The sequence below is a fragment of the Megascapheus bottae genome, chromosome 10, assembly GCF_031878675.1.
Source record: "Megascapheus bottae isolate mThoBot1 chromosome 10, mThoBot2.hap1, whole genome shotgun sequence".
Taxonomy (NCBI): domain Eukaryota; kingdom Metazoa; phylum Chordata; class Mammalia; order Rodentia; family Geomyidae; genus Megascapheus; species Megascapheus bottae.
The window spans coordinates 48,038,641-48,065,082 of NC_143518.1; the positions used below are offsets into that span (position 1 = coordinate 48,038,641).

At 36.8% G+C, this 26,442-nt stretch overlaps 1 protein-coding gene across 1 annotated transcript in view; it reads left to right on the top strand.

The window, feature by feature from the left end:
* The window catches only part of Ush2a (usherin), a 606,255-nt gene that overhangs the window by 336,048 nt on the left and 243,765 nt on the right, over nucleotides 1–26,442 (top strand). The window contains exon 37 of the mRNA XM_090341196.1: nucleotides 16,633–16,812. Coding sequence (XP_090197322.1) covers nucleotides 16,633–16,812 — 180 coding nt within the window. The remainder of the gene's footprint in view (nucleotides 1–16,632; nucleotides 16,813–26,442) is intronic.

Consider the following 26,442-nt stretch of genomic DNA (forward strand, 5'->3'; position numbering starts at 1 on the left):
TTACATAGATTAATATGTATCTATGACATACAAATCCTCAGCCTAATTTTAATTATGTTCTAAAATCTAAGTGCCAGTGACTGTATATAGAGATTCCCTTCTTGAATACTTGTTTGTTAAATACATCATTTGAAATATGATGCAAAAATCAATATTAATAAATTCTTTAATAGAAAAAATAAAAATAAAAAGGCAAAAAAGGACTGAGAAGATGTTTTAACCACAAGTATAAACTTAGAAAAAAAGATAGATAGATAGATAGATAGATAGATAGATAGATAGATAGATAGATAGATAGACAGACAGACAGGCAGATAGATAGAGATAGACAGACAGATAGATATGGCCTCTGGGTGAAGGTAATATTTAAGAATGGTTCCATTTCTCCATTTTTAGTGACAAAAAAGCCTAGGTGATGATTTCATAGCAAAGCAATCACAGTTGTTGCTATGAAGAATGAGCCACACTACTAAGATAAGACTTGGGGGTGAACAGGGCATCTTCACCTTCATTGCTTACTCAGGAAAATGGCCTTGATGTATTTATTCCATAACTTTACATTCCCTGTGCTTCTTTTCACGTGCCTGCCTTCCTTTCTACAGGTGATGATAATGATAACCACAAGAGACTGACGCCAAAGCAACAAGGTCAAAGAGATAGAGAATAGCGAAATTCTGAGGAATGGGTGAGGCTAGGGTTCTGGGTTTACCCACAAGAAGCAGGAACAGTAACAGTAATGAACTACAGGCAAAACCTGTGCAAAGGGCAGGCTACCAGAAGGCAGAATAGAATTTGTCAAGGTGCAAAAGACGAAGAAGGGTAGACATGGGATAACTTCCTAAATACTACCCCCACCCAGAGGCCATAGACAGACAGACAGACAGACAGACAGACAGACAGACAGATAGATAGACAGATAGAGTAGAGATAGAGATATTTCTAAGCTTATACTTGTTAAAACATCTCAGTCATTTTTAAAAGTTAGTCATCAGTTCTTATGAGCAAGAAAAGTGTAGGATTAGTGGTAGTTTTATAACTTCCTTCCTTCCTTCCTTTCTTCCTTCCTTCCTTCCTTGCTTGCTTCCTTCTTCCTTCCTTCTTTCTTCCTTCCTTCCCTCCGTAAGCTTGCATCTTTCCACCTCCTTTGTAATCTTATCCTAACATCCACCCTATCAAGTGGTTGAATCTTGGTCCACCACCTCTGAAACTCAGGTGAGGGAGAGGGACAGGGTGGGGAAAACAGGAAGAAAGGGGAGCTGACTATACAAGTAAAGAAAATATAACTTCAGCTGCCTGTAAACTACCTCAATGGATTTTAAAAAAGTAATTGTAAAATCTCACTGGCCAGAACAGTTCTAATTTGATTAGGCATTGCCAATTGCAACTGTCACTATATTCAAATATACTGTAAATATACTGTAAATCGTGCCCAAATCTAGACAAAACAAGAAAAAGCAATCCATCTTTCAAGATTACCTGGAGAAATTCAGAGAGCTTTGCATACAACCTGATTCTCTGGATGCCTTTTCTCTCGGAACAAATTCTTGTTTTCTGAAAATTGCAAGAGCGGAAACAAAGATAGGGAAGCATTTGTTTTCTTGAAAGATAAAGATAATAATTATGCATGAGGAACTCTTAGACTTCCAAGGAGTCTGCTGGTGCTGTAGGAAGCAGGCAGCTTGTTTTATAGCCCCTGATGTCTGTTTTTTAGTGTGGAGGGAAATGCACACTTTTAGAGCTATCTTGCAAGCCATGCAGTATATCTGACACTCTGCCCTCTGGGAAAACCCGCCAGTGAGGGAATTGCTCTGGTGATGCAGTACAGCTTGTAACCTGGAATCCCGTCGGAGAACTTTGTAGTTGCTTGTCAGTCAGTGGGAAGATAAAAGAGGCAGCTTCTTTTCAAGCAATTTGAATTCATTTCCCTGTAATGAGTTAGAGGGTCAGGCAGCAGGAATGAGATCTTAGAAAGTCTAGTTTGAAGGAGGAGGAAAAAAGCAGCAGGGAGCCTGCCAGGCTGCTGGCAGTACTCTGGACTTGTCCTTGGTCCACTTCTTTGGAGGCTACTGGTTCAGATTTCTGCGTTCATATTTTCAGAAGGGAAGGCCAAGGAATGTTTAACTCTCTCCTAGACTGAAAAGTTAAAATCCAGCAGCAGGGAATAGTCTGTCTTACACACATTCTCAAGGGCTGACAAGTTAAAGATATTGACTGTGTTTCTACTCACATAATCTAATCAGTGACTGTACAATTTATTATAGAGACAGAGGAAATTGAATGAATGCCATAGTTTGGTTCTTTTCGTTATAGACAACAGCTCCGAGCTGTCTCCCTATTTTCAGAGATTTTTATACCGAAATAAGAGACATAGGTTGATGTATAAAATTGAAGTATTAATTTGAAAAGCTAATTTTCCTTAAACAAAGAGAAAGAAGGAAGGAGGGAAGAAGGGAGAGAAGGAGGGAAGAAAAAAGGAAGGAAGGAAAGAACGAATGAACGAACGAAAGGGCCTATCTTTGCATAAAGCTCCAGCACATTTCTGGAGGTATAAACACCACAGTTATAAAGGAAAAAAATGATTTCTCTATCCATGGCAAAATATGAATGGGTGTCATAAGCTCTGTGTCGTTGTAAACATTTGGCTGTAGAATACATACTCACTGAGTACATATTGGCACTTCTGATTGTATATCGTGTCATGGCCAATGAAGCTATAGAAATGCGTAATTAGGATGCGTTCTCTCATAGGAAGGGAGTCAAACATTCATTTATCAAACTTATTTGAACACTCATCTCTTCTCTACTTCATACAGGAGCCTATTGAATTTGTGTCTAATATCTAATTGGCTATTTTCTTGACATAATAAACACATATACACTGTGCTGTTGTATCCATTCAGATCATGATGCGACATGGTAATACAAATTGTAACCTGGTCCTTTTCCTGTAGTAAGATGCAACTCAGAGAAGCACCAGTGGGGATGATATTTCAGAGTGAAATTCATATTGTTCATACCATTTCCTACACAGTTATAGAGGAGCCCTATCTACTCCAGGCCTTCCTGAAAGGAGACTACTAGAGAGAAACTAGAGTCACTTTCAAATGATATAATTTTGGCTTTGGAAGCATTTGAGTAATTGAAAAAATAAAATCCCTCCTCCTTTTTTAAGAGGTAAATAACAGGATTTAAGAAAGTATGCATTATAGGTGGTGAGTGTCACTTGGAAAATTAGTCAGGAAACGAACACATATTTTGTACCTATAGTTGTATGCCACCATATACCTACCTGAATGGAGCTGGTTTTTGCATGCTTAATTTGTGGCAAGAATTTAATCATTATGGAATACATAGTAATATTAGAGTCAGTATTTAAATACTAGCTTGGCTTAGCTTTGAAAAAAGTTTCAGAGCAAGTTTTGTTTAAATAATACTGGTTTATATGTATTATATTTTCATTTCAGCATGTACTTTTTATTTTACTACAAAGTGGTGCATGAGTATGTGTATGTGTGTGTTTTCATGGCTACATGATGTATAAATATATTTGTGATATTACTACAAACATTCTTTAAATTGTACTACCATGAACTTTTCACACACAAAAAATATTCTCTGTTGGATAGTACTATCATATGGTGGGGATACATTAATAATGTTTTGGACCTCTTAGGTTTATTATTATTATTCTTATTTCCAGTCCTGGGATTTGAACATAAGGAAAAAAGAGAGATCGTTACATATATAATAGCAGCATAAAATTGTATGATAGCAAGATACGATAGATTTTACAGATATGTAAATTAATATGAAAGGCTACACCCCAAAATCCTAAGATAATAGCACCGATTTTCTTGAACTTTTAGGTAGTTTAAACTTCTACTTTCTGAGATACTTGTCAAATTTTCAATAAACAAAAACTTATCTTACAATGAGACACACAAGGAATGTCAGAAGGGAAAAGAAGAAAACAGGCTAGTGTACAGCATGTTTCATTTCATAGTAAAATTATCAAAGGATTTTAGGAAAGAGGCCTTAAACCTCAAACTCTCATGAGAACCTGGAAACAGAAAACGCACACTCATTATGCAAGGGATGCTTTAAAAATCTTACACTTCCACGTCTTCAGAAGCTCAACCCACTGCAATTGTTGTCTGTTATCATCTTGCTGTCATTTGACTCTCTTAAACTTAAAGTGGTTCATTTTGCCACTTCCCCAATAATTTATTCCTTTATGATAATAGGGCTTCTTATCATCTTTTTGACTTGTTCCCTGTTTCCTGTTTAATGATTTACTCAGCATGGCATCTATGAAAAGTTATAATACTAGAAAATTATTATGCTATAATAATTATGGTATGATCAATCTGAATTGCATTATGTTTGATGGTAAATAGTGAAAGTGTATTAATTTTTTGAAAGCCTTTTTATGCAAGTAAGGGTAAAGTTACCTCTATATACTTTCACCAAATACCATGACAGTGCCAAGTGCATTGACAAAAGAGGGAACAAATCAGCCTGCTCTTTATAGCACTTTCTTTCAAGGACTGCTTTTGAAAGAAGCTTTCTTAGCTGTGAATTAAATGCAAGGTTTTGAACAGAATGACTTGTTCTATGAATGAAAATTTTGCCCTCGCTTGGCACCGGTCAGTGGCTCATGCCTGTAATCCTGTCTACTCAGGAGACAGCAATCTGAGGATCTCACTTTTAAGAAGCCCTGATAGGAAAGCCCATGAGACTCTCATCTCCAATCAAATACCAAAAAAGCTGGAAGTAGACTCAAATGGTAGAGTTCTATCCTGGAGCAAAAATACCTCAGGGACATAACCCAGGCCCCAAGTTCAAGCTCCAGGATTGGCCACAGAAACAACAATGAGCAAACAAACAACTTTTACCCTCATTTTGTAAAAGTAGGCAGAGGCAGATCCCAGAGCAATGAGTTTCCTCTCCTTTGGTTTAAGAGGAAATTATATTATATAGGTGCATTGATTTTTCTAGCACATTAGAATGGTAGAGCCAAATAGAAATGTAACATAAGTTCATACGTAATTTTGAATTTTCTGGTATGTACCTTAAAATTTGAAATTTATTAGGGTTCCTTATACAATAAAATGCAGCCAGTAATCATTTCAGTTTATAAAATGTCTTAATAATAATACATTTTTATTTTCCATATTAAGTCTATATAGAAACTGCCTTATCTGATGCTTTACCACTTGAACCACTCCTCCACTTCTGGCTTTTTGATGGTTAATTGGAGACAGTGTCTCATAGACTTTTCTGCCCAGGTTAGCTTGGAACTGCAATTTCTTACATCTCAGCCTGCTGAGTAAGCAGCATTGCAGGTGTGTAAGCCACTGGCACACAGCTTTGTGCATATTTTATACATGTAGCATACTTCCATTTGAGTGATGAGCATTTCCAGCAGAACTGTTTAATATCTATTTAGATTCGATAAGAAAAACAGTTCAGAGTATAGATTCACATGCCAAGTGACCAGTAACTGAGTCGAGGACTTGTTTTTAACAAAATGTCTGACCCGTATGGCTAGCCACATCACTACCACTCAAGTATGACTAAGCCATGCTAACCACACTTGTAGTGTCAAATAGTCAGGTGGCTCATAGCCATGACGATGGAAAGTGCTGGTACAGAGCTATCTAGAAGACACTACAATCATGGATGAGCTAAAATTAAGATCCGTGGCCCCAGCTACTGGAGATATTCTGCTACTAGATTTCTAGGAATGTGACGTGACTAATTTTTTTATCTACAAATTATCTTTTTTTTCTAGAAAGGCAAAGGTGGTCCTAAATCAAACAGAAAGCATCTCTCCTGAATAGCCCTGCTACCTTCAGGATAGCCCCCAAGTTTTGGGTAAAATAAAGCACAATTACACTGAGAGGGAAAAAAAAACCCTAAATAAATAAATGCAGTTGGGGTTGGACCAACATATTTTTGTCCTTACTTCTCAAATGTCTTATAAATCATGTAAATAAGTACAATAAACATTTATTGAGTGATTTCACAATACTTTGGATCTATAGGTTCATCATTTGTGATGACATGTAGAAGTTGGTGTAGGAAAGCTAAAACTATGTCATATGTCAAACAGTGCCTTTCATCAACTTTACAGCAGCATTTCTCCTCGGGCATACAACAGAGTGTAATGGCACTTGGAAATATTGACATTTCTGATAGGATTTCATTCGCCTAGCTCAGCATTCTTAAAGAATAAATAGTTTTTTCAATCCGTGATTGAAAGGGTTAAATAGTACCAATTCATTACCACTCACCAAAGGATTTATTTTGTTCTCATAAATCAGCTTTATTCCACATTTTTATTATTCCCTTGGGTGAGCTACTCCAATTGAAATCAATAGGAATGCAAGTGACCCAATCAATCTAGGTATTTGATTATGGATTGGAGATCCCCAGGTCTGCTTTTTTTTTTTTTCTTTAAAGCTAGTTTCTTTCTGATCATCTCCCCAAAGAAAGGAATACTCATTGGCATTTATGAGTTACAAACAGGTTTAAAAAGAACAGAATATTATTCATTGATATGCTGACAATGAAAGCCCAAAGAATGAGCAGAGATTTAAAAGGTAAATACTGAAATTATAAGTTCCACATGATTCAACAGTTCAAATTTCTCAGTGTTTTTCTGAAAACGAAATCAAGATTAAAAATAACTTGGTTCTTTCTTTTAATCCAAGCCTATTAATACAATTGGTGATTATAAGCTATATCCATAGGGTGTTATTAGGTGAGTAACTACTTCTCATGACAAAGCTCCTATCTATTTTCACACATGTCCTTTAGAACTAAACTCTAACAACTGCTCTAGGTTAGCAATGAAAGAACACTTAATGTGAGCATAATGCCTTTGAGAGCTATCTAGGCTGGTCCCTTTTCAGTCTATAATTATATAGCTTAGAAAGACACCTTCTGAGCCAGGTGTGGTGACACACGCTTGTAATCCTAGCTACTCAGGAGGCTGAGATCTGAGGATCATGATTCAAAGCCAGCCTGGGCACAAAAGTCTATGAGACTCTGATCTCCAATTAACCTCCAGAAAATCAGAAGTGGCACTGTGGCACAGTGGTAGAATAATATCCTTGAGCTGACAAACTCAGGGACAGCTCTCAGGCCCAGAGTTCAATCCCTACAACCAACACACACACACAAAAAAGGAAACTGTAGAAATATGTAATTCTTGGTTTGGAAAAATAACCTAAGTCTGATTTTCTTCTTATTACATAACTAAGAACAGTTTTAAAATGTCTTTCATAAACAGTTGAGAGAATATACTCAATCAAAATATCTATGTTCATCTAGAGATGCATTATTTATGCTTCATCTACTCTTATTAACACATTGCAAGAGTGATTACTATCATATACCCAAAAGTATTTGAACATCTATTGGTGAATTTCCAGGGAACCTGGAATTAGCATAATCTCTCTCTATATATAAAACATACTTCATTCCTGCTTATTTCTCTTCCTGTAACTTTACACTTAGAACTGATAAATAATGAAAGAAATAAGAGCATTTGTACATGTTGAAGCATTCCATGTAGGAATGCATGTTTTTGCACATATCCCATTGCACTGTTTGGAGAGTTCGGTTGAGGTAGGCAACCTTTGGTTCAAGTAATCCTAGCTATTCAAAAGATTGAAAGAGGGAAAATTTTAGACTGAGGCCAGCCTGGGCTGAGAGAGAGAGAGAGATGGACAGAGACAAAGACAGAAACAGAGAGGCTTGAGGGAAGGAGGGAGTTGAATCAAGAGCATCAGTCTCAAAATTATACGTGGTTCTTGTTCAGGTAGGCACAACAATTAAGAACTAGTCTCTCCTATAGGTGAATTTAGACATTGGCAAGCTTTTTCTAATGAGGACTAAAGAATCCTCATTAGTAAATATTTCTATGTTCTTTCCCATAACTATTAGATTCTTTCCTGGTAGCACAGGAATGCCTTGTACTACCTTTGTTCTAATCAAACTTTAAACAAACAAGCACCTGAACAAATTTTATCTGTAAGGTCTAGTTCACAGATCTCTGATCCTTTTATGGTTTGTTCAGAGGTTAAGGTATAACTTAGGAACTTCCTTTGGTTATTTAAAACATCTCATGATTCTGTTACAAAAATTATCAATGCTAATTTAAGAGCCATATAATAGGAAAAAATAACATTCACTGAAATCTCAGTACTTGTAATTGAGCCATCATGAACAACATTTCAGACCTTTCTCAATTTGTAGGTTTAAAAATTTTTCCAGTGTGTGTTTTCCTCTGGCACAATAATACATACATACTGTTCATATATATATGTATAATACATATATATTCATCTTACAAGGATTGTGTATTATTTTCTCCAAGGATTCATGGCTATTTTGTCTCAATATTTCACACATTTTCTTTCTTCCTTTAACTTCATGTTGCTTACAAGAATGACAGCTCTGTCTCTACTGCATTTATTTTGACCTTTAAACCTACTTCTTTTGCTTCTTGCTCAGTCTTCTACAAATCTCAACTTTGAGGCCAGGGTTTTGGTTACATGGCTTTCTTCTGTGCTTAGTTTGAGAGTGAATGCTATTCTTCTATTCCTTTTCCCTTTTGTATCTGCTCCCTCAAAAGTTTTGGCTTATTTTTGTTAATGCTATTCTTTTTTTTTTTTTTTAATGAGTCATGGGGCTTGAACTTGGCCTGGGCACTATTCCTGAGCTCTTCAGCTCAAGGCTACTGCCCTACTGTTGAGCCACTTCCCATTTTCTAGAGGTTAACTGGAGATAAAAGTCTCAGGTCCTTTTGTGCCTGGGCTGGCTTTGAACCTTGATCCTCAGATCTCAGCCTCCTGATTAGCTTGGATTACCAGCGTGAGCCACTGCACCCGGCAATGCTACTCCTATTTGGTTGTGTTTGATTACCTATTTACACACACACACACACACAAACACACACACACACACACACACATCTAGTTCCAGCAGCATGATTTAAACCCATAGGCTAGATTATGGTAGGACGTTAAGTGATGGTTCTCCATTTCTAATTTCTTGTTTAGTGCGGCCCAAATCAGCTATTTGTTTCTAACCATGGACTATGGCAAAGGAATTGGAATGTCACTTCCATGGGGGAAACACTGATTGTACCATGTGATAAAGAGGTGCTTTACCTATGGGGAGTGCCACAAGTGGCTCTAATGTAGAGCTTCATATGAGGGGAAAATGACAGTGAACCCCAGATAACAAGTAACCAAGGGCAACCCTAAGTGAAATCCAGGAAGAGACTGAGACCCCTCTCTCCCCACCCCCTCCCCAGTCCTGACAACCTTCAGGGAACTGAATGCCATTCACAGTCCTCCTGGTTGTTGGAAATGGACTTAGATATTGCCATAACTGCACCTTTTGTGGAAGTAAGCAAGGTTCCTGGTAAGCTAGACGCATACTCCTAACCTACAAAGATCCTAAACGTATATTGTCTTGAGTTGCTGTGTTTGTAACAATACCAGAGCACCCCAACACATAGCTACAATCGGGATATTCACATGACTGCTGCAAGCAGAGCAGGTAAAAGCCATCCACAGAGCACCACAATTCTCACCCCAACACTAAACTGCCCAAATTGTCACTGTCCTCAAACTTAAGAAGCGTCTCAAGCACATATAAATCCTGGCAGTAAAAGGTGAATCCTAAACATTTCGTTAAATGACAGATAGGTGAGGGACTGTGCTCTGGGATCAATAAAAGCAGTTGAGTTATCTGCTTAGTGACAATAGCAGTAAAGGTTCAGCACAGGCAGTGTGTCGTAATGCTGTTCCGGAGCTTCAGAAGGGAACATTTACCAGTGAGAAAATAGTCCTGTTCCTGCTGACTATTTAGCTGGAAGCTGAAGAGCACTTTCTATAGAAGCACTTTTGCCTTGCCAGTATAGCGCTCAACAGGGAAATAATGGAAGGCATTAGTTCATTTGGGAAAATATAAGACATTCCATGTGGAAAGAAATAAATCAAAATAGAAAAATAAACCTGGCAGCTCACATTACATGTTTCATGAAAACGGATCACATTTCATTACTCTTTATAAACATGGGTATGTTTTTTCCTTTCTTTGTCAATAGACATTATTTAGAGCAGCTTTTAGGTTCGCAGCACTGTTAAATACAAAACACAGAGATTCTGCATATCCTCCTGGCTCTATGACTCTTCTGATGTTAATAAAATTAAATGCATGTAGGAAAATCTTAACTGTGGTTTACCCTGAGCAAACTTGATAAGAATAAACCCTGCCCCAAGTGAGGTTTTTAAAGTGTCTCAAATTGTCAGGAAGGTGACTGTGCAATGTTAGGTGTATCCTAGCCCTTACATTTGAATAAGAGCTAAACAGAAGAATGCCAAAAGATCCTTTGTATCACAGAGCTGTGTGAATGCATGCACCTAAGCACAATCCGGGCATTGTTTTTCGAAGTATCTATTGTGCATGAAACACTTTGTGAATTTCCTGAAGTACATTTGTCATTCTGCAAAAATGACAGATTTAAAGAAGAGTCAAAGGAGCACAGCTTCTATTAGATAACAACTAATTAAAATCACTTTAACAGGAATTACATTAATGGTTAAAAAAAAGGTTGTAATGTATTAACACAGCACTATCCTTCTTAGAGGATTAAGAGGTTCACAAGCTAGTATTTCCTTCCTTTTTCAAATCATCCTGTGAAAAATAAAGCCATGTAGATAGGGATCAATGCATACTTTGTAGATTAACAAAAAATAGAGCCCCAGAGCAGAGTTTCTTTGTCCATATATTAATTACAAAATAAGTGCCTGGCCCCCTTGAGATTCTTTACCACAAGAAGATTTATAAAATGATGGAATCTGGAGGATAGATTTGGTAGGTAAAATAAAAGTAGCTTAAATATTAATAGGTGCTATCTAGAGTGACTTAGACTTATTAGCAAAGGGTGGCTTTGCTTCTTTGTCTTGATCTGAAGTAAAACCTTTAATGTCTTTGCCTTTTGGACTTGGTAGAGTTTTATGACAGTGAAGTGTAGCTGAGATTTCTAAATTTGAGATTGCAGCACAAGGAAAACCTCGCTTTTTCTTTGTACATATATCGCTGGAAGTAGGAAAATGAGTTAACATGTTTTCTATGTTAAGTTGTAATTGGATTCAGGAAAAGGCTAACTCAAAGCAGGCCCAAGTCTGACATATACAATCCTCACAAGGTAACAAGAATCAGTTTGGTTTGTTCGCTGTCATTTCTCATTATAGTCTTTGTCATGAGAATGGATTCATGTTGTGCCATTTTCGGTTCTTGTTACAATCTTTGTCACATGAATAAGATATCAGGATGTTAATGTCTGGCACACAGTATTCCATGTGCGGTAGTACAATACAGGGCTAGGCTGACCTTTGCAGTATTATGCATTCTGATTGGTTGTTCATTTCACCTCTTCCCTACAAGTTAATAAGGCTGTAAAAAGGAGAGAACTGAAATGGCCAGCCAGTCAAATTATAGAATATTGAAAAGGTCAGAACAGAACAGCATAGAGGAAAAAAATTATGGAATATATGGTGCATTAAAATTCTTGAGACAATGATTATAACCAGAATGGGAAAGGATATCTACTTACATTATTTCAATCTCCAGAATCCCATAGGATGAAACTCCTAAGACACCATCATACATGTGAACATAACCATTGCATTGGCTTTTATTTTTAAAAAAAATGCATAGAAAATATTATGCTAGTCCACAGATAAGAGCATTAAGACTTTCACCTCACCAAATGAGCATGGAAGTCATTAACATTTTAGTAGGACTTCATATTTAAAGCTGAAGGAGAGATAGGAAAGATTCTTGGTAAATAAAACCTGTTGGTCATACAAAATATATTTTAACCATTTCTTCACTTGACACTTCCCTAAAAATGCAATAGGAAAATGGGAAAGTTTTAACACCTTAAAAGAACCTTTAGAACATCCAGGATACAGAAACAAAAGCCATATAATGAGTGATTGTTGTCCTTAATCACTATGTTATCTCTCATCTCTTTTGCTATCTCATATTGTTATAGTATTTCACTTGTTATCTGATACATTGTTTATATGCATATTTGGTTATTTGAAATTGGATAGGGAAGGGGGGAAAACAAGATGAGGAGATGAGGAGAGGGAAATGGGGACCAAGACATGAGAAAGGGTATCAATGTTTGTGAAGTAATGCACCTTCTGTCTGGTGAATATAATGTAACCCTTCTATTAATTATAATAAAAATATATGGAAAAAAAGAATCTTTAGAAGGTGGAATGCCTGAATTTCTTTTTTAATGTATGTGAGCTATGCAATGTTTGTTTCCTTTTTTCATGCAATGTACAAAGAATCTTTCCTTTGCTCTGCACACAGAAAGAGGAGAGAGGGAGGGAGAACAGGAGGCATAGAGGAAGAAGGGGATTCCAGGAAGGAGAGACAGAGAAGAAAGGAAGGAAAGGAAGAAAGGAAATAGAGGAAGTTAAAATAAGAACTTAAATCAGAAATCCTAAAGACATGGTTCTCTGATATGCAATAATGACTACTCACTTTTATAATTGCTTTGTGCGTATTTTTACGTTTGTAATAGAATAGCTGTATTTGACTTTATAGTCTGAAAAGACAGCTCTTATTTAAACATTAGTTTTGTACTCTGTCTAGATGCATTATTTCATGAATAAACATCTTGTCACCCAAAGTTAGTAGCTAAGGCCATCCTTATTAAGGATGATTATGCAATCTCATTGCTTTTCAAAGCAGAAGAAATGAATTTGAATCATATTTAAATATCTATCGATTGTATAACTCTATTAGTAGTTCCTCAAACTTCAGTGTGCTGAAGCAAAATCACCCAATAAGCTCTAGATTCTAGTCTCTGATATTTTCCTCGGTAGGTCTGGGGTGAAACTCAGATAAATGAATGTTTATGATCTAGCTCCAGATGATTTTGATGTAGGTAAAGGTAAAACTTGGAACAAAAGGATAGAAGAAGAATCAAAAGTCCTTTGGTTGAAATAAAGCCAGACAGCCTATGGGGTGCTGGGAGCACAGCTGAAACTCATACCCAAGGGATATGGGTTGTAGGGAGTTATGGTTCCAGAAAATAGCAGTATAAACTGACCTGCACTATCCACTTATACTCAGAAATGGCCAACGGTGATAGGAAATTCAAATCACTTTAGCATTTTTTGGATGCTGAACCAACAGGACTGTATTTTCCACCCACTGAAAACAAAGCTTATGAAGTGAAAAGAGGTTTAATGAAAGTTTTTTTTTTCTAGAAAAAGAAAGATACTCCCTGAAGGGGTGTGATTGCCTTTTTAACAATCTGTCCCCAGTATCTAGGAGTTCAAATACTAAGGAGCAAAGCAAGAAAGGGAAGATAAAGTGAATGGGATGAGATAAAGCTTCAATCTGACTGGCAAATGAGGTCCTTGTTTGCATTTGAATTTGGTGTTTGTTTGAACTTCCTGGAGAGTTGAAATCGTGTCAGTGGTGCTAGGTCTATGTGTATTGAGCTATGTTAGTAGAAGTGAGACAACAATACATTCATTCAGCTGCCTCATGCCTGGAGATATACTAGTGATATTTTTCTTTTTGAGCTGAGCAAAAATGGTTATGTAATTGCAAACTTCTCATAATTATTGAGTAATTATATACTTCTTATAATTACTGAGTAATCATTGTTCTATAATTAGAACTTAAATGTTACAACTAATTGTATAATTACCATGTATTAATGTTATCTGGGAAACTGAGAATAGAGTAGTACTTAATATATTTCCTCCTGTCATGCCATGTTCAATGCTAGCAATAGCATTTGTTTTGTAACTCAAAATTTGCACCAGAAACAAATAAACACAAGGCAAAGGGGAAATACTTCCAGACAATATGATAATCATAGATGTTTACTCTTTGATCTTTCATGTGTACCTGGCCAGAAATTGGTAAAAAAAAAAAAAAAAGTTTAAATGCTCTCATGACTTACCTGTAGAATGTTTGCTGTTGTTTTGTAACTTTCCGTCTCTTATAAGATGTGCAAATTTGACTACTTCAGAGCCAGGGAAGCCTGTACTTGGATCTCTGTAGGAAAAGGTGACCTTTTGGAAGTTTTACAGCCCAGCAGGTGACAATGACAGTGGCTGTTTCAGCTGTAACAGAGAATGCTGTATGAAGCTAACTGCCCCAAAACTCCAATTCTTCCCAAGCTAATCATGTAATTGTTCTTCCATAATGATCACAAAGGCCTTATAGTTCATCTGGGGCTTGAACTCTGGGTCTTTCATTCTTAAGCTAAAGCTGGCACTCAACCATTTGTGCCACAGCTCCATTTCCAGTTTTTGATGATTAATTAGAAATAAGGTGAGAGAGGGGCCGGGAGTTTGGCCTAGTGGTTAAAGTGCTTGCCTCGCATGCATGAAGACCTGGGTTCGATTCCTTGGTACCACATACATAGAAAAAAGCCAGAAGTGGTGCTGAGGCTCAAGCTCAGGCTCTAGCCTTGAGAAAGTCCAAGGACAAAGCTCAGGCACTGAGCTCAAGTTCAGGACTGGCAAAGAAAAAAAAGAAAAGAAAAGAAATAAGGTGAGAGTTACCAGCTCCTGATTTTGCACTTAATCTTAGTCAGATTTGTTGAGTATAGGAACTCCATTTTTTTACAGGTTTAGACACACTCTAATATGTACCAAAGCCATCTTGCATGCATGTGGTTAGAACTTGACAATTTCTAGTGAAGTCTAAACTAAAAGGATATCATTTGAAGGTGTCATTCCAATGTGTAGTGAAATGATCACAGGCTGTTTTGCAGGTGTCAGAACTTCTTGCCAATATACATTGCAAACACATAGGCTTAAATTATCCATTTCCATTCAAGATGCTACAACAATTCTTTAGCTTTGAATGTCTCTTTAACTGGATCTTCTGAAAATGAATAAAAATGGCCAAATGTACCCAAATGTATCATTTATTCTCTTTGGAATAAACCATTCCTTGACTGGAATAATAAATTTTCATATGCTGCTAGGAATTTCTTCTGAGCTTAAAAGGCATATCTCTGTATTCTTGCAGCAATAAAATGTTCAGCTAAGTTTCTTATCAAAAAATCACTGTAGGTATATTTACTATTATCTTTATATTTATAAAAAAATTTGTCTCCTTCACGTTTCATGAAAATTGTATAACCTGATAGGACAATGGCATGAAGTAACAGGTGATATTAGTTGGTTTAGTCAACTGAAAAGCTATGCATCTTTTTATTGAGAATACATTATTTTCTTGGAAATGTTGGAAAAGTTAATGGTTGGATACTTGATAATTACTTCCTACTTTCTAGAAAGGGCCTCTACCATTTGAGGCACATTATAAGCCCTTCTGTGTTTTCAGGATTATTTTAATAATATCCAGTGTGTTTTGTCTGGAGACAGTTTCAGATTTTGGTCTTCCAACTTATAACTTGTAAATAACTATGATAGCAGATGTTAATCACCACACTTGTCTTATTCGTTAAGAAAGGATGCCTTTTTAACATTTTTTTCCCTGGCTGGCCACAGGCTACAATCCTCCTTAATTTCACCACTTTGCATGGATGAGATTATTGTCTGGTTACTTGCAGCTGGTACACCTGGCTGGAAGTGACATATTTATATGGCCAGGCAGTTTCTGCATTTTCCCATATGCTAAAAAATAATTTAGATAATCTGACCAAACTAAACCAATTTACCTCCCATGTCCTGATGCATTTGATGATATTCTGAATAATTCTGACCTAAAGAAGGACTAAGTAGATAGAAGTAAGAGCAGAAAATCCATACTTATTGATACATGTAATCTATAAGTAGATTTTTTATAGGCATCATAGCTTTTATAGGTACTTAGGGGAAATGTGATACTTCTGTCTTCACTCCAAAGAAAGCTCAAAGATTAAAAACAAAACTCAATAAACAACACATAAAATTATCAATTTATAGATTACATTTTTAGCATACACCTGATACTTGTGATGCGATTTCATAATATCTTCAATGATCAGTCAAGACACATTGGTCACTGGGATGAATAAATGACAGGTTTGACTGAGATTTCCTTTTGTTCAACAGAGAGCAAAAAAAAAAAAAGAGAGAGAAACATATCAGTGATACTGGCCCCTAACCTCAGGATCTTTGCTTACTTGACAAGTGCCATGCCATCTGAGCCATCCTCAGCCTCACTTTTACTTCAGCTATTTTTCAGATGGAGTCTCAGGGTTTTGGTAATAATGGCTTGCCTTGAATCAAGATACTGCTACTTACACCTTTCACATAGCTGCGGCTGTTGTGTGTGGCACTACAGGTAATGTGTTTGTTGAGATAGGAGTCCCTGACTTTAATCCACCATCCTCCCAACCTCTGCCTTCTGTGAAATAGGAGTACAGATACGAACCCAGACACCTGGCCCTGCAAATGATGCATAGTGAGGAGTGTCCACACAAAGTCTTTTAGAGAACTGTCCTCACCATTTTCTTTGGGGTTGTACATACAGGAACCCAAGAAAACATTCAAATCACAGAAAGAAAGAACTCATAGAACCGTACTATTTTTAATCATTTTCCTTTTAAATCAGCAGGTAATAACTACACCCTCCTGAGCGGCACAAAAATCATGCACAGAACTGAAGAGACCAATGTCTGGGTGCCTATTAATGAGTTGGTTCTCTTTACTAACTACACGATCCAAGTGAATGCTTCCAATAGCCAAGGCAGCTTGACCAGTGATCCTGTTATACTTGTGATGCCTCCGGGGGGTAAGTCAACCATACCTGTGGGCTCTCTCACTGAACACCTTGATCAGCGCTGTAGTTCATTTCTGACTTTCCATGTTAAGTAGATTGGAAAAATGCGTTTTGTTTAGATGTCACTTGCTTGAGTCTTGACCTAGACTCAGAAGTTGCGTGTTTTAAAGTCAAGCTTTAATTCTGTGCTGCAAAAGATGCCTCATCTAATTGTAAAGGTGATGAACCAGTTACGTAAGTAAGGAAATGAGTTCAACTCATGAAAACCATAGGCAACACCAGATCAACTGATCTACACTGATTTCACTTCCTTAGTGTTGCTTTCATAGGTGACAAGGAGTAGAGTTTGAATGTTTTCATTTCAATAGTTCTCTTAAACCCCACACAATTCCAAAGTGCCATAATTAGCCTTATTGTGATCCACAGTCAACTCCAGACTTCTCCTGAGTGCTTCAGGGAGCTTAATGCTGAGAACAAATCTCCCTCCCAGAAGGGAGATTTTTATTTACTCCCAGTTGGCAAAACCCTACCTCCAAAAAATAGAGCTTGATTCTCCATCGAGTGTTCAGCAATGCAGTTCCTGGAAATAGCCAAGGAAAAGGACTGAACAGTCCTCGGTGCCTGCTCTTTCACCAAACTTGCAGGAACCAATGTGCTCTAGACTAGGGGAGGATGCCATGATTTTGTGAGCAGCAAAGCTGAGAATACGTCTTTCTCTATTCACTAAGAAATGAAGAGCAGCAAAGGACATATTACTGGAAAAACTCAGACACAATTCACATGGAAGCTCTTTTCCTTCAAAGAAAGACTCATCATGGTATTTTTTATTATAGTACTTGAGTATAACTGAATAAATGTTTATTAAATTATTTGAATACAGAAGCCATATGGTTTAAGAAGAGACTACTTTTTCTGGGCTGAACATTGTAATGGCTGACATTTACATTGAACAGTGGCTTGCACTTGTAATCCTACCTATCTGGGAAGCTGAGAGAAGGAGGATTGTGGTTAAAGGCTAGCCCCAGCAGAAAACATTCACAGGGCTGAAGCAGGGGGCACAAGAGCTATAGTACCAGTCTAACAAGGGCAAAACACTGTATTCAAAACCTTGCATTGACAGAAATAATAATGATAAGACACTATAAAGATACATGTGAGACATACCAACATGAGTTAGTGTCATATTTCATGACAAATAATTTAAAGATCTGGAATTAAAATTATATTGGTGCTTAGGTTAAAATTGAGGCCAGATTACAACATAAACCAGATCTAAAAAATAAAAGCATGGGCAAGTATATTTTTATTTGTACTCTAATCCATCTGTTGAAAGTGATAGAAACTTACTATTCCTCCAAATCTTTGTGAAGAATCCCTCTTATTCATATTTAGAAATCAGAGTAGAATCAATATTTTCACAAAGATTTGAAGTTACATGGTAACATGTTCATAGCTACTTATATAGACAGCAAATGAGCTCTGCATTCCCTACGGTATTGACACTGATTGATTGACTGATTGATTGATTTTATTCGTTAACTAATTCTGTGAGATGGTTTCAATTCTGCATGTCAGTTTACGAAGACAATGCCACTTAATCAGTGACACCTCTTTCCTCTTTCTCCTCCATCTCTTTCAACCCCACCTATCCACATAGTTTTCATTGTGGACATTATGACTGCATTTGGCCCCCCTTCTTGGTTCATGTATACCCCTCTTCTTGACCTCAGCTGCCCCACAACACATGTTCTGGGTATTTTTTGTCTGTCCTGGGGCTTGAACTCAAGGTCTGAGCACTGTCGTTGGCTTTTCTCCAGGCTAGCACTCTACCACTTGAGGCACAATACTACTTCTGGCCTTTTCTGTATATGTGGTACCAAGGATTGAAACTGGGTCTTTGTGCATGCTAGACAAGCATGAAGAGCCAAACTCTTGGCCCTGTTCTTGGTATTTATTGAGTTGAACTAGTTGTTCAGGTTATACCAGAAAAGCTCTTCCCTACATCAACCATATTTGAATTAATATGTCTGCATAGATATGTGCATGTACTAGATGCACATATACATACATCTATTTATAAAGGAGTTCTAACTTCCACGGATAAAAAAAACCCCTGAGTCCTTTGTCTATCTGAGCCTGACTTATTTCATGTCATTGACACTGATTCAGATCATTTATAATTTACCACAATGTAGCTTTTCCCCCCCATAAAATAGAGCTTATTTGTCTTTGTCCTCGGATTTAAGAAGGCGTGGTTTAATGTTTCATCTTTTATAGGATGTTGACTCAGTTATAGAAAACCCATAAGAACAGCAAGCTTTCATTGTTAACTCAATACACACATGGAGCTATATATCAACAGGGGAAATATACCTACAGGGAGAAGTAAAGGTGTGTACACTTACCTGGGGGCCATTTTCATCCTTACCCTGTTGTTGCTTACTGTGAAGTGGTTTTGAGGCTCTGCTGAGCAACTTACCCTGTCTGAGCTCAAAGTAATCATTCATTGACCATGCTCAGAAATCTACAGTTTGGGAGAAGAATCTTTACCCAAAGAAGAAACCAGTGTTTTTAAAGACGGAGATTTTCTCAAGTTTATTACAGGCATTAGGACATACTTTCTTTCATCAGTAGATTGTTGTTGATTACAATTAGGAAACTTATAGCTTTGAAATTATCTTTTTTATGACCTTGTGGCAGTTTAAAGGTGATACCTCATTGATTAAATAGGTTTTAGTTCATGCTTCCTTTTACTTAATGAACTGAAAACATATTATCCTGATTTACACATAAAAATCATGCTGAAAAGCATGTGGCATTCACTAGAATATGTGTGTTTAAATAGGATTAAATTAGGACTGAGAGTTATTAAAGAAATCTTCCATGCCTTTGGCCACTGAACTGAGTTTCATACTAAAATGAATAATAAATGAACCGGTACACAAAAGTGTACCAGTTATGGGCAGAGAAGGTTCTATGTGCTATTTACTATTCCATTAGGTTTGCATTGTTATCATTACTGCCATTTCACTGTTTCAGTGTTAGATCATTTTGACTTGTCGATGTTGAGTTTGTTTTTGTTTTTAGTTTAGTTTTTCTTTTTGTTGCTGGATAGTACAAGATTTGCAAAGATATCTTTAGCCATGTTTTCTTCTCAGATTAAGACACAACTCTAGAAGACTTGGGCAAAACAAAAATGGCACATATATGTATATATACATATACATATATATACACAAACACACACATATATATATACGTTTTTCCTTTTTCCAAAGTTTATTATCAAATGTGCCTTAAAAACTATCTTTCAACTCATTTGACTTGGCCAAGTACAACTCTGCTTTTAGATTTCAACTTAAAAATCATTCTATCAGCTAATTTATCTCTAATCAAACATTGTACTCTGTATCCCAAAGTGCAGTGGAAAGTATAGCATTGAAATTGCCTCTTTAATTTGACCATTACAGTCTCTGTTTCTTAGATCCTACACTATATATATATATATATATATATATATATATCCAGTGCCTAGACAAAACCTAATACATGGTAGGTACAGAATGAATAATAAGCATATGAATGAATATAAAAATCAGTCAAGATAGCTTAATTACTAGTTTTATACCATAAATGTATCAGAACTCAGTCCTGTTCTGGCTTCAAATATACCTGACCAGCCCTCTACTATAATCAGCCTCACAATTTGTGATTTTCTCTGTACATTACTGTCCATTGTAGGAATACTATAGACAATTTATATAAATAAATTGCAGCCCAGACTGGCAGGAAGATGAGAGTTTTAGAGTATGGTCATGCATTCAAGTTTTCTTAACTGATCACTCTTCGTCTTGAGGAACATAGGAAAGGAGAGATATGGAAAAATGCTATGGAGAATATTCCTGCCATACCATAGGTTTATTTGCATGACTATGAAAGGTCTCACTATTAGCTCTTTCTTCTTCTGAGAAGTAAACAATATGCAAAACATTTGGTAAGGTCAAGTCCTAGAGGTTCACACTGGTCATCTTATCTACTAAGGAGGCTGAGATCTGAAGATCGATTCCAGTTCAAAAATCAGTTTGAGCAGGAATTTTCCTGACACTTTTCTCTGTAATTAAGTGGGGAAAACAAACAAGTAGAGCTGTGGCTCAAGTAGTAGAGTAATAGACTAGAGCCACAAAGTTGAAGGATAGAACCCAGGTGTAGATTTTAAAGCCCCTGTATTGTCATACAAAAGTTCTAATGAATTAATTAATTCAAACATATAATAAATTCATATTAAGATAGGAATTAAACTGAACTGTGCTATCACTAATTTAGCTTATAGAATGATAATGATAAATCCCAAATACTATATACTTTTTATTCCCAAAACTCACTATTGAGATTTGAAGGACATGAAGGATATCTTTCATTTGCAGTAACAGCACCTTTTTCCCTTATTTGATGTACTTTTTGTATATTTACAACTGCTACATTTTTTTGCTTGTGTGTGATAACAATGCTCAGAGTTAATGCTAAGCTATCATTAGAAATGAAGAATATATTTCATCTGAGCTTTTGAACAGCATTATGGTACAGGTTCAAGAGTTCTAGGAAAAGAATTAAAAAAAATAAAAATGGCATCCAAACATTAATCCATAAATATGAAACTTTCCTATGGCCTTTACCCCTTTAAGGTCTGGAGTTACTAATGGGGTTAGGATTTCAACGCTTAATGCATTACTGTTTGGTATGCATGGAATTCAGCATTTGGCTTAATAAGTGGTTGACATTGGTGCTGTCCCTTAATTTACTTAAATCTAATTGGTTCTTTTATCAGTCAAACCTGTATGGATTGGCAGTTGATCAGAAAGGGTCAGTCATGACTCTGCATGTAGTTAAATGATGGATCCATGATTTGAAGTTACACTTGCATGATAATAAGCAAAGAAAAGAACAAATGAGCTTAGAAAAAGCAGGCAAGGAAGCTTAGAAGTTTTGCAAGATCTTCAAGTTCAGAACAAAGGCATTATAGAGTATATAAATTTTAAATACACTGCATTTTGCCTCCAGACTTAAACCTTTTTTTTCCAGATGAACTGAAATCTTGTCTGCAACTGTCTTTGTTACATCAAAGAACTGCTCAGAAAGGGAAAAGAGACAGAAGCAGCATAAAAGGGCATAGTTTAAAATGATTAGTGACAAATTCCATACTGACGAGGTAGAAACAGATATTTTATGAAAGTTTTATACTTATTTCCAAGAGGAATCATTTTCTTCTATTTATCTTTTTCCAAACTTCTTTAATGTAACAGTGGAAGGACGTCAGAGCTACCCTAATGTGTCAACAATCCATCTCTTCTTTGACAGTAAATGATTTGTGATTTCTATCTCTAAATGGATGAGAATTGTTAGTTTGCAAGCTTCAAAAAACTACTAGCCTTAAGGAACCTGTTTATTTTTGAAACTCTGTTCTTAGAACAGGGAAAATGGAATGTAAATGGTTTGTCTTAAGTGAGGTTTTTGGCACTTCCCTATCCCTGTTTCTTTACCACCTTAGATACGGAAAGGGAGTAAAAATGATTAGGAATTAAAACTTAGTGAAGGTAATATAAATAAGACTTTTGAATCTTTGAAGCATGGGTTTAAATCACCTTTTTCAGTCACTAACTGGAATCAGAGTGCTCAAATCCCCAAGTATAACTCAATTTCAATCTGTACACCCAAAACAATGACTCAGTGGCAATTCTAATCTAAGGAATTGTCTGGAGAATTTAATAACACTACCTATTTTGCTTAGCATAGTGTCTTATGTTGATAAATGTTTAGTGCTTGTTAAATGCTTTGTTGTATTTTCCTGCTGCTTGCATCCATTTTCTGTGGTTTCAACAAAGTTCCTAGGCTGGATGTTTTATTAAAAAAAAAAATTTCTTAGACCTTAGTGTTGACATTTACTCAGGCCTTGTGAGAATTTGCTGCTATGTCACAGTAGATGACTTCATGGCATGAAAGTGAGAGTGACAGATCACAAAGCCCAATAAGAAGCCTTAGAAAGGGGAGGTACCAGTGTTACTCCTAATAAAATCCCCTCTCTCATCAACTAACTAGGGTTACCCAAAACTACATCAATCCCTTCTAAAATCAATGTCTCTGATATCACAATTACCTCCCCTAGGCCCTACATCGTCCAGTCCCCCATTTCTTAGGCTTAGCACTGAGTTTCCAACAGAGGAACAACATCATCCAAAAGAATGAAACCAAAAACAACCCAGTGCCGGTGGCCCCTTTCTGTAATCCTAGCTTAATTCAGGAAGCTAAGATCTGAGGACTGCAGTTTGAAGCCAGCCCAGAGACTCTCCAACTCCAGAGACTCTTATCTCCAATTTAGCACACACACACACACACACACACACACACACACACACACACACACACACAGAGAGATGGAAGGAAGTAGAGCACTATCCTTGAGCAAAAGAACCCAAGGACCAGGCCCAGCCCATGAGCCTTCAAAGTCCCAGAGCCAGCAAAAAAGGAGAGAGAGAGGGGAGAGAGGAGAAGGGAGAGGGGAGAGGGGAGGGAGGGAGAGGGGGGGAGGGGAGGGGAGAGGAGAGGAGAGGAGAGGAAAGAGGAGAGGAGAGAGAAGAGGAGAAGAGAGGAGAGGAAAGGAGAGGAAAGGAGAGAAAGGAGGGAGGGAAGGAGGAAGGGAAAGAAAGAAGAAATAAGAGAGAAAGAAAGAAAGAGAGAGAAAAGGAGAAAAGAGGAAGAGAGAAAGAAGAAGAGAGAGATAAAGAGAGAAAGCATGTTTACTAAATTTTTACTTGAAGAAGATATGTCAAAATCTTCCTTAATAGGAAAAGTAATAATGATATTTTATTTAAACATTGAAATTTTTGCCAGGGCCTGGGCACTGTCCTTGGACTTTTCTCAAGGCTAGAGCTCTACCACTTGAACCACAGCACTACTTCCAGCTATTTTTCTATGTATGTGGTACCAAGGAATCGAACCTGGGTCTTTGTACATGCTAGGCAAGCACTCTACCACTAGGCCAAACTCCTGGCCCCAAACATTGAAAATTTTATATCAATAAAATTTTGTTTAAAATGTTTATCATTTGATACTTGAAGGAATATTATGAATTCCTTCTATATATGAGTTTCAAAATTAATTTAGTTAATTATCATAAGTTGAGCTTGGATATTTCTGCTTATAATTACAAGCTGTAAGGATAAGCTGTAGCCCTAGATCACTATAACTGCTAAATACAAAAATCACTAGAATATTTTAGGATAGTTACAACTTAGAAACTATTCTTGAAAATATTCTTTCAGCATTCTTAACTTTTTTACTTAATCATTTTTTTAAGTGGAATTCAACTTAAAATTACTTTACCTTGGTCCTGCCAAGATAGCCTTTACAATATAGATACAAATAACATAAAGCCACCTGGGTGTGTCTAGCCTGTGTGTGTGTGTATTTACTTATTTGCTTTAACCACCACTTTCAATTTCAAAATATTATAGGACCATGTTGTATTTTATAGTAGCATCTTGTTATCTTTAAGTAAGTATCCTTACACAAAAAAATCACACCTCTAATATAGTTAATTACTCCCACTTTCAAAGACCCTTAAAAGGAGAACAAAATTTAAAGATCATTAAAGATGCATCTAATTACAAAATCTTTCTAGGTTTTTATAGTATCTCCACCAACTTCATTATTTTTTTTCACACTATTTTGACATTTTTTATTAAGTCATAATTTTAAAGTTTTACAAAGCCATTAATTTTTCTGGAAACAAGTTTCTATTATTTTCATCACATTAAACAAAATTTAATTAAGTTACAAAATTACAGGGAGAAGTACAAATGACATTAACTTTTTTGGAAAATAAAGCTCACTTTTCCTCAGTGTGTAATTCTGCTGGTGGCTGTAGAATTTTGTCCTTGAATGGAAAAGTAATTAACTCTCCATCTCTATGCATTACCAAGGAAATAGGAAATCTTTATTAAACTGGCAAATTGGTAAAAAAAAAATCACTAGTGAAGATAGTGTCTGGTTTTTTAAGAGAAAGAGTTGAAGGTGGCAGCTAGATCTAGCCTCTGATCTCTATCCCAATTAACAGTGGCATTAAATTCTCATCCTAGGCTCAGTTCTACACCATTCTGACCTGAAACACACACACACACACACACACACACACACACACACACACACACACACGCAGATAGATGGATATCTGATTATGTCCATTTCATTGACTGGACCTGAATCTGAGGCTTTAGGCATGATTTCCTCAAGTGAATTTGTCTTTCTTCTTCTTCCATTGTTAAAGAAAAGAGCTTTTCTCTCTCTCTTTAAAAGCTCTAAGACCTCAGAGGAATAGGCTATAGATAGTACCTTAGTCACTTGGAGAGGCTTGATTCACAATCATTCCACAGTGTTGAGTTCTAGGCTCACAAACCAGGGATATAGTGAAAAGGAAAAAAAAATGCAAACACACACTTCTGTTCTACAAAGCACACCTCTCTTCTACTGCCTTACTGAGAGCTAGAAAATACTCCTGTGATTTTGAAATCTCTGATTAGTAAAATTATAATCATTAAATATATCCACATCAGAATAAGGTGTACCTAATCATTAACTTCACACCCAATGCAACAAATATATTATCAGAAAGAAAAGGACACAGACACAACCTTAGTCTTTGCCTTTGGCAAGAGAAAAATTCAGGAAAGCTAAGAATGGCCAGTAAAGATTATAGAAAAGTTTATTTACGAAAAGAAATGCTACCAGGTGCCTGTGACACTCCTGTAATCTTAGCTACTAGAGAGCCTGATATTTTAGGATGGAGGGTCAAAGCCAGCCCAAGCATGGTAGTCCATGAGACTCGTATCGACAATTAGCCACCAAAATGTGGTAGCGTGCTAGCCTTGAGCTGAAGAGCTCAGGGACAGCACCCAGACCCAGACTTCAAGCCCCAAGACCAACATAAAAGAAAATTGAAAGAAATGCTGAAGAGAACAAAACACATAGCACAGCTATGCCTCTTAGGATCAGGCACTTCAGTATAGCTTTATCATCTTGTGCCATCTTCCTCTTGGATTCAATAGTAAGAAATGGCTGGCTTTGTGATTGAAAGTGTCTCTTGTTTGTTTCCTATTGGGTTCTGATGCCAAGGATTTGCTGTCCCACCCTTAGTTCCTCATTTGCTTATCCTTTTTACTTTTATAGTCTTTTTAAAAATTTTTTTCAAGGCCTTGAGCACAGTCCCTGAGCTTTTGCTCAAGGCTACAGCTCTACCACTTAAGCCATAGCACCACTTCTGCCTTTTTCTGTTTATGTGGTACTGAAGAATCAACCCCAGGGCTTTATACATGCTAGGCAAACAATCTACCAGTAGGTCACATTCCCAGGTCTACTTTTATATTCCTACTTATTTTTTTTTTTTTGCCAGTTGTGGGGCTGGAACCCAGGGCCTGAGTGCTGTCCTTGGACTTTTCTCAAGGCTAGAGCTCTACCCTTGAGCCACAGCACCATGCCCAGCTTTTTTCTATGTATGTGGTACCGAGGAATCAAACCCAGGTCTTCGTGCATGCTAGGCAAGCACTCTACCACTAGGCCAAACTACCGGCTCTCCTCTTTTATATTCTTCCA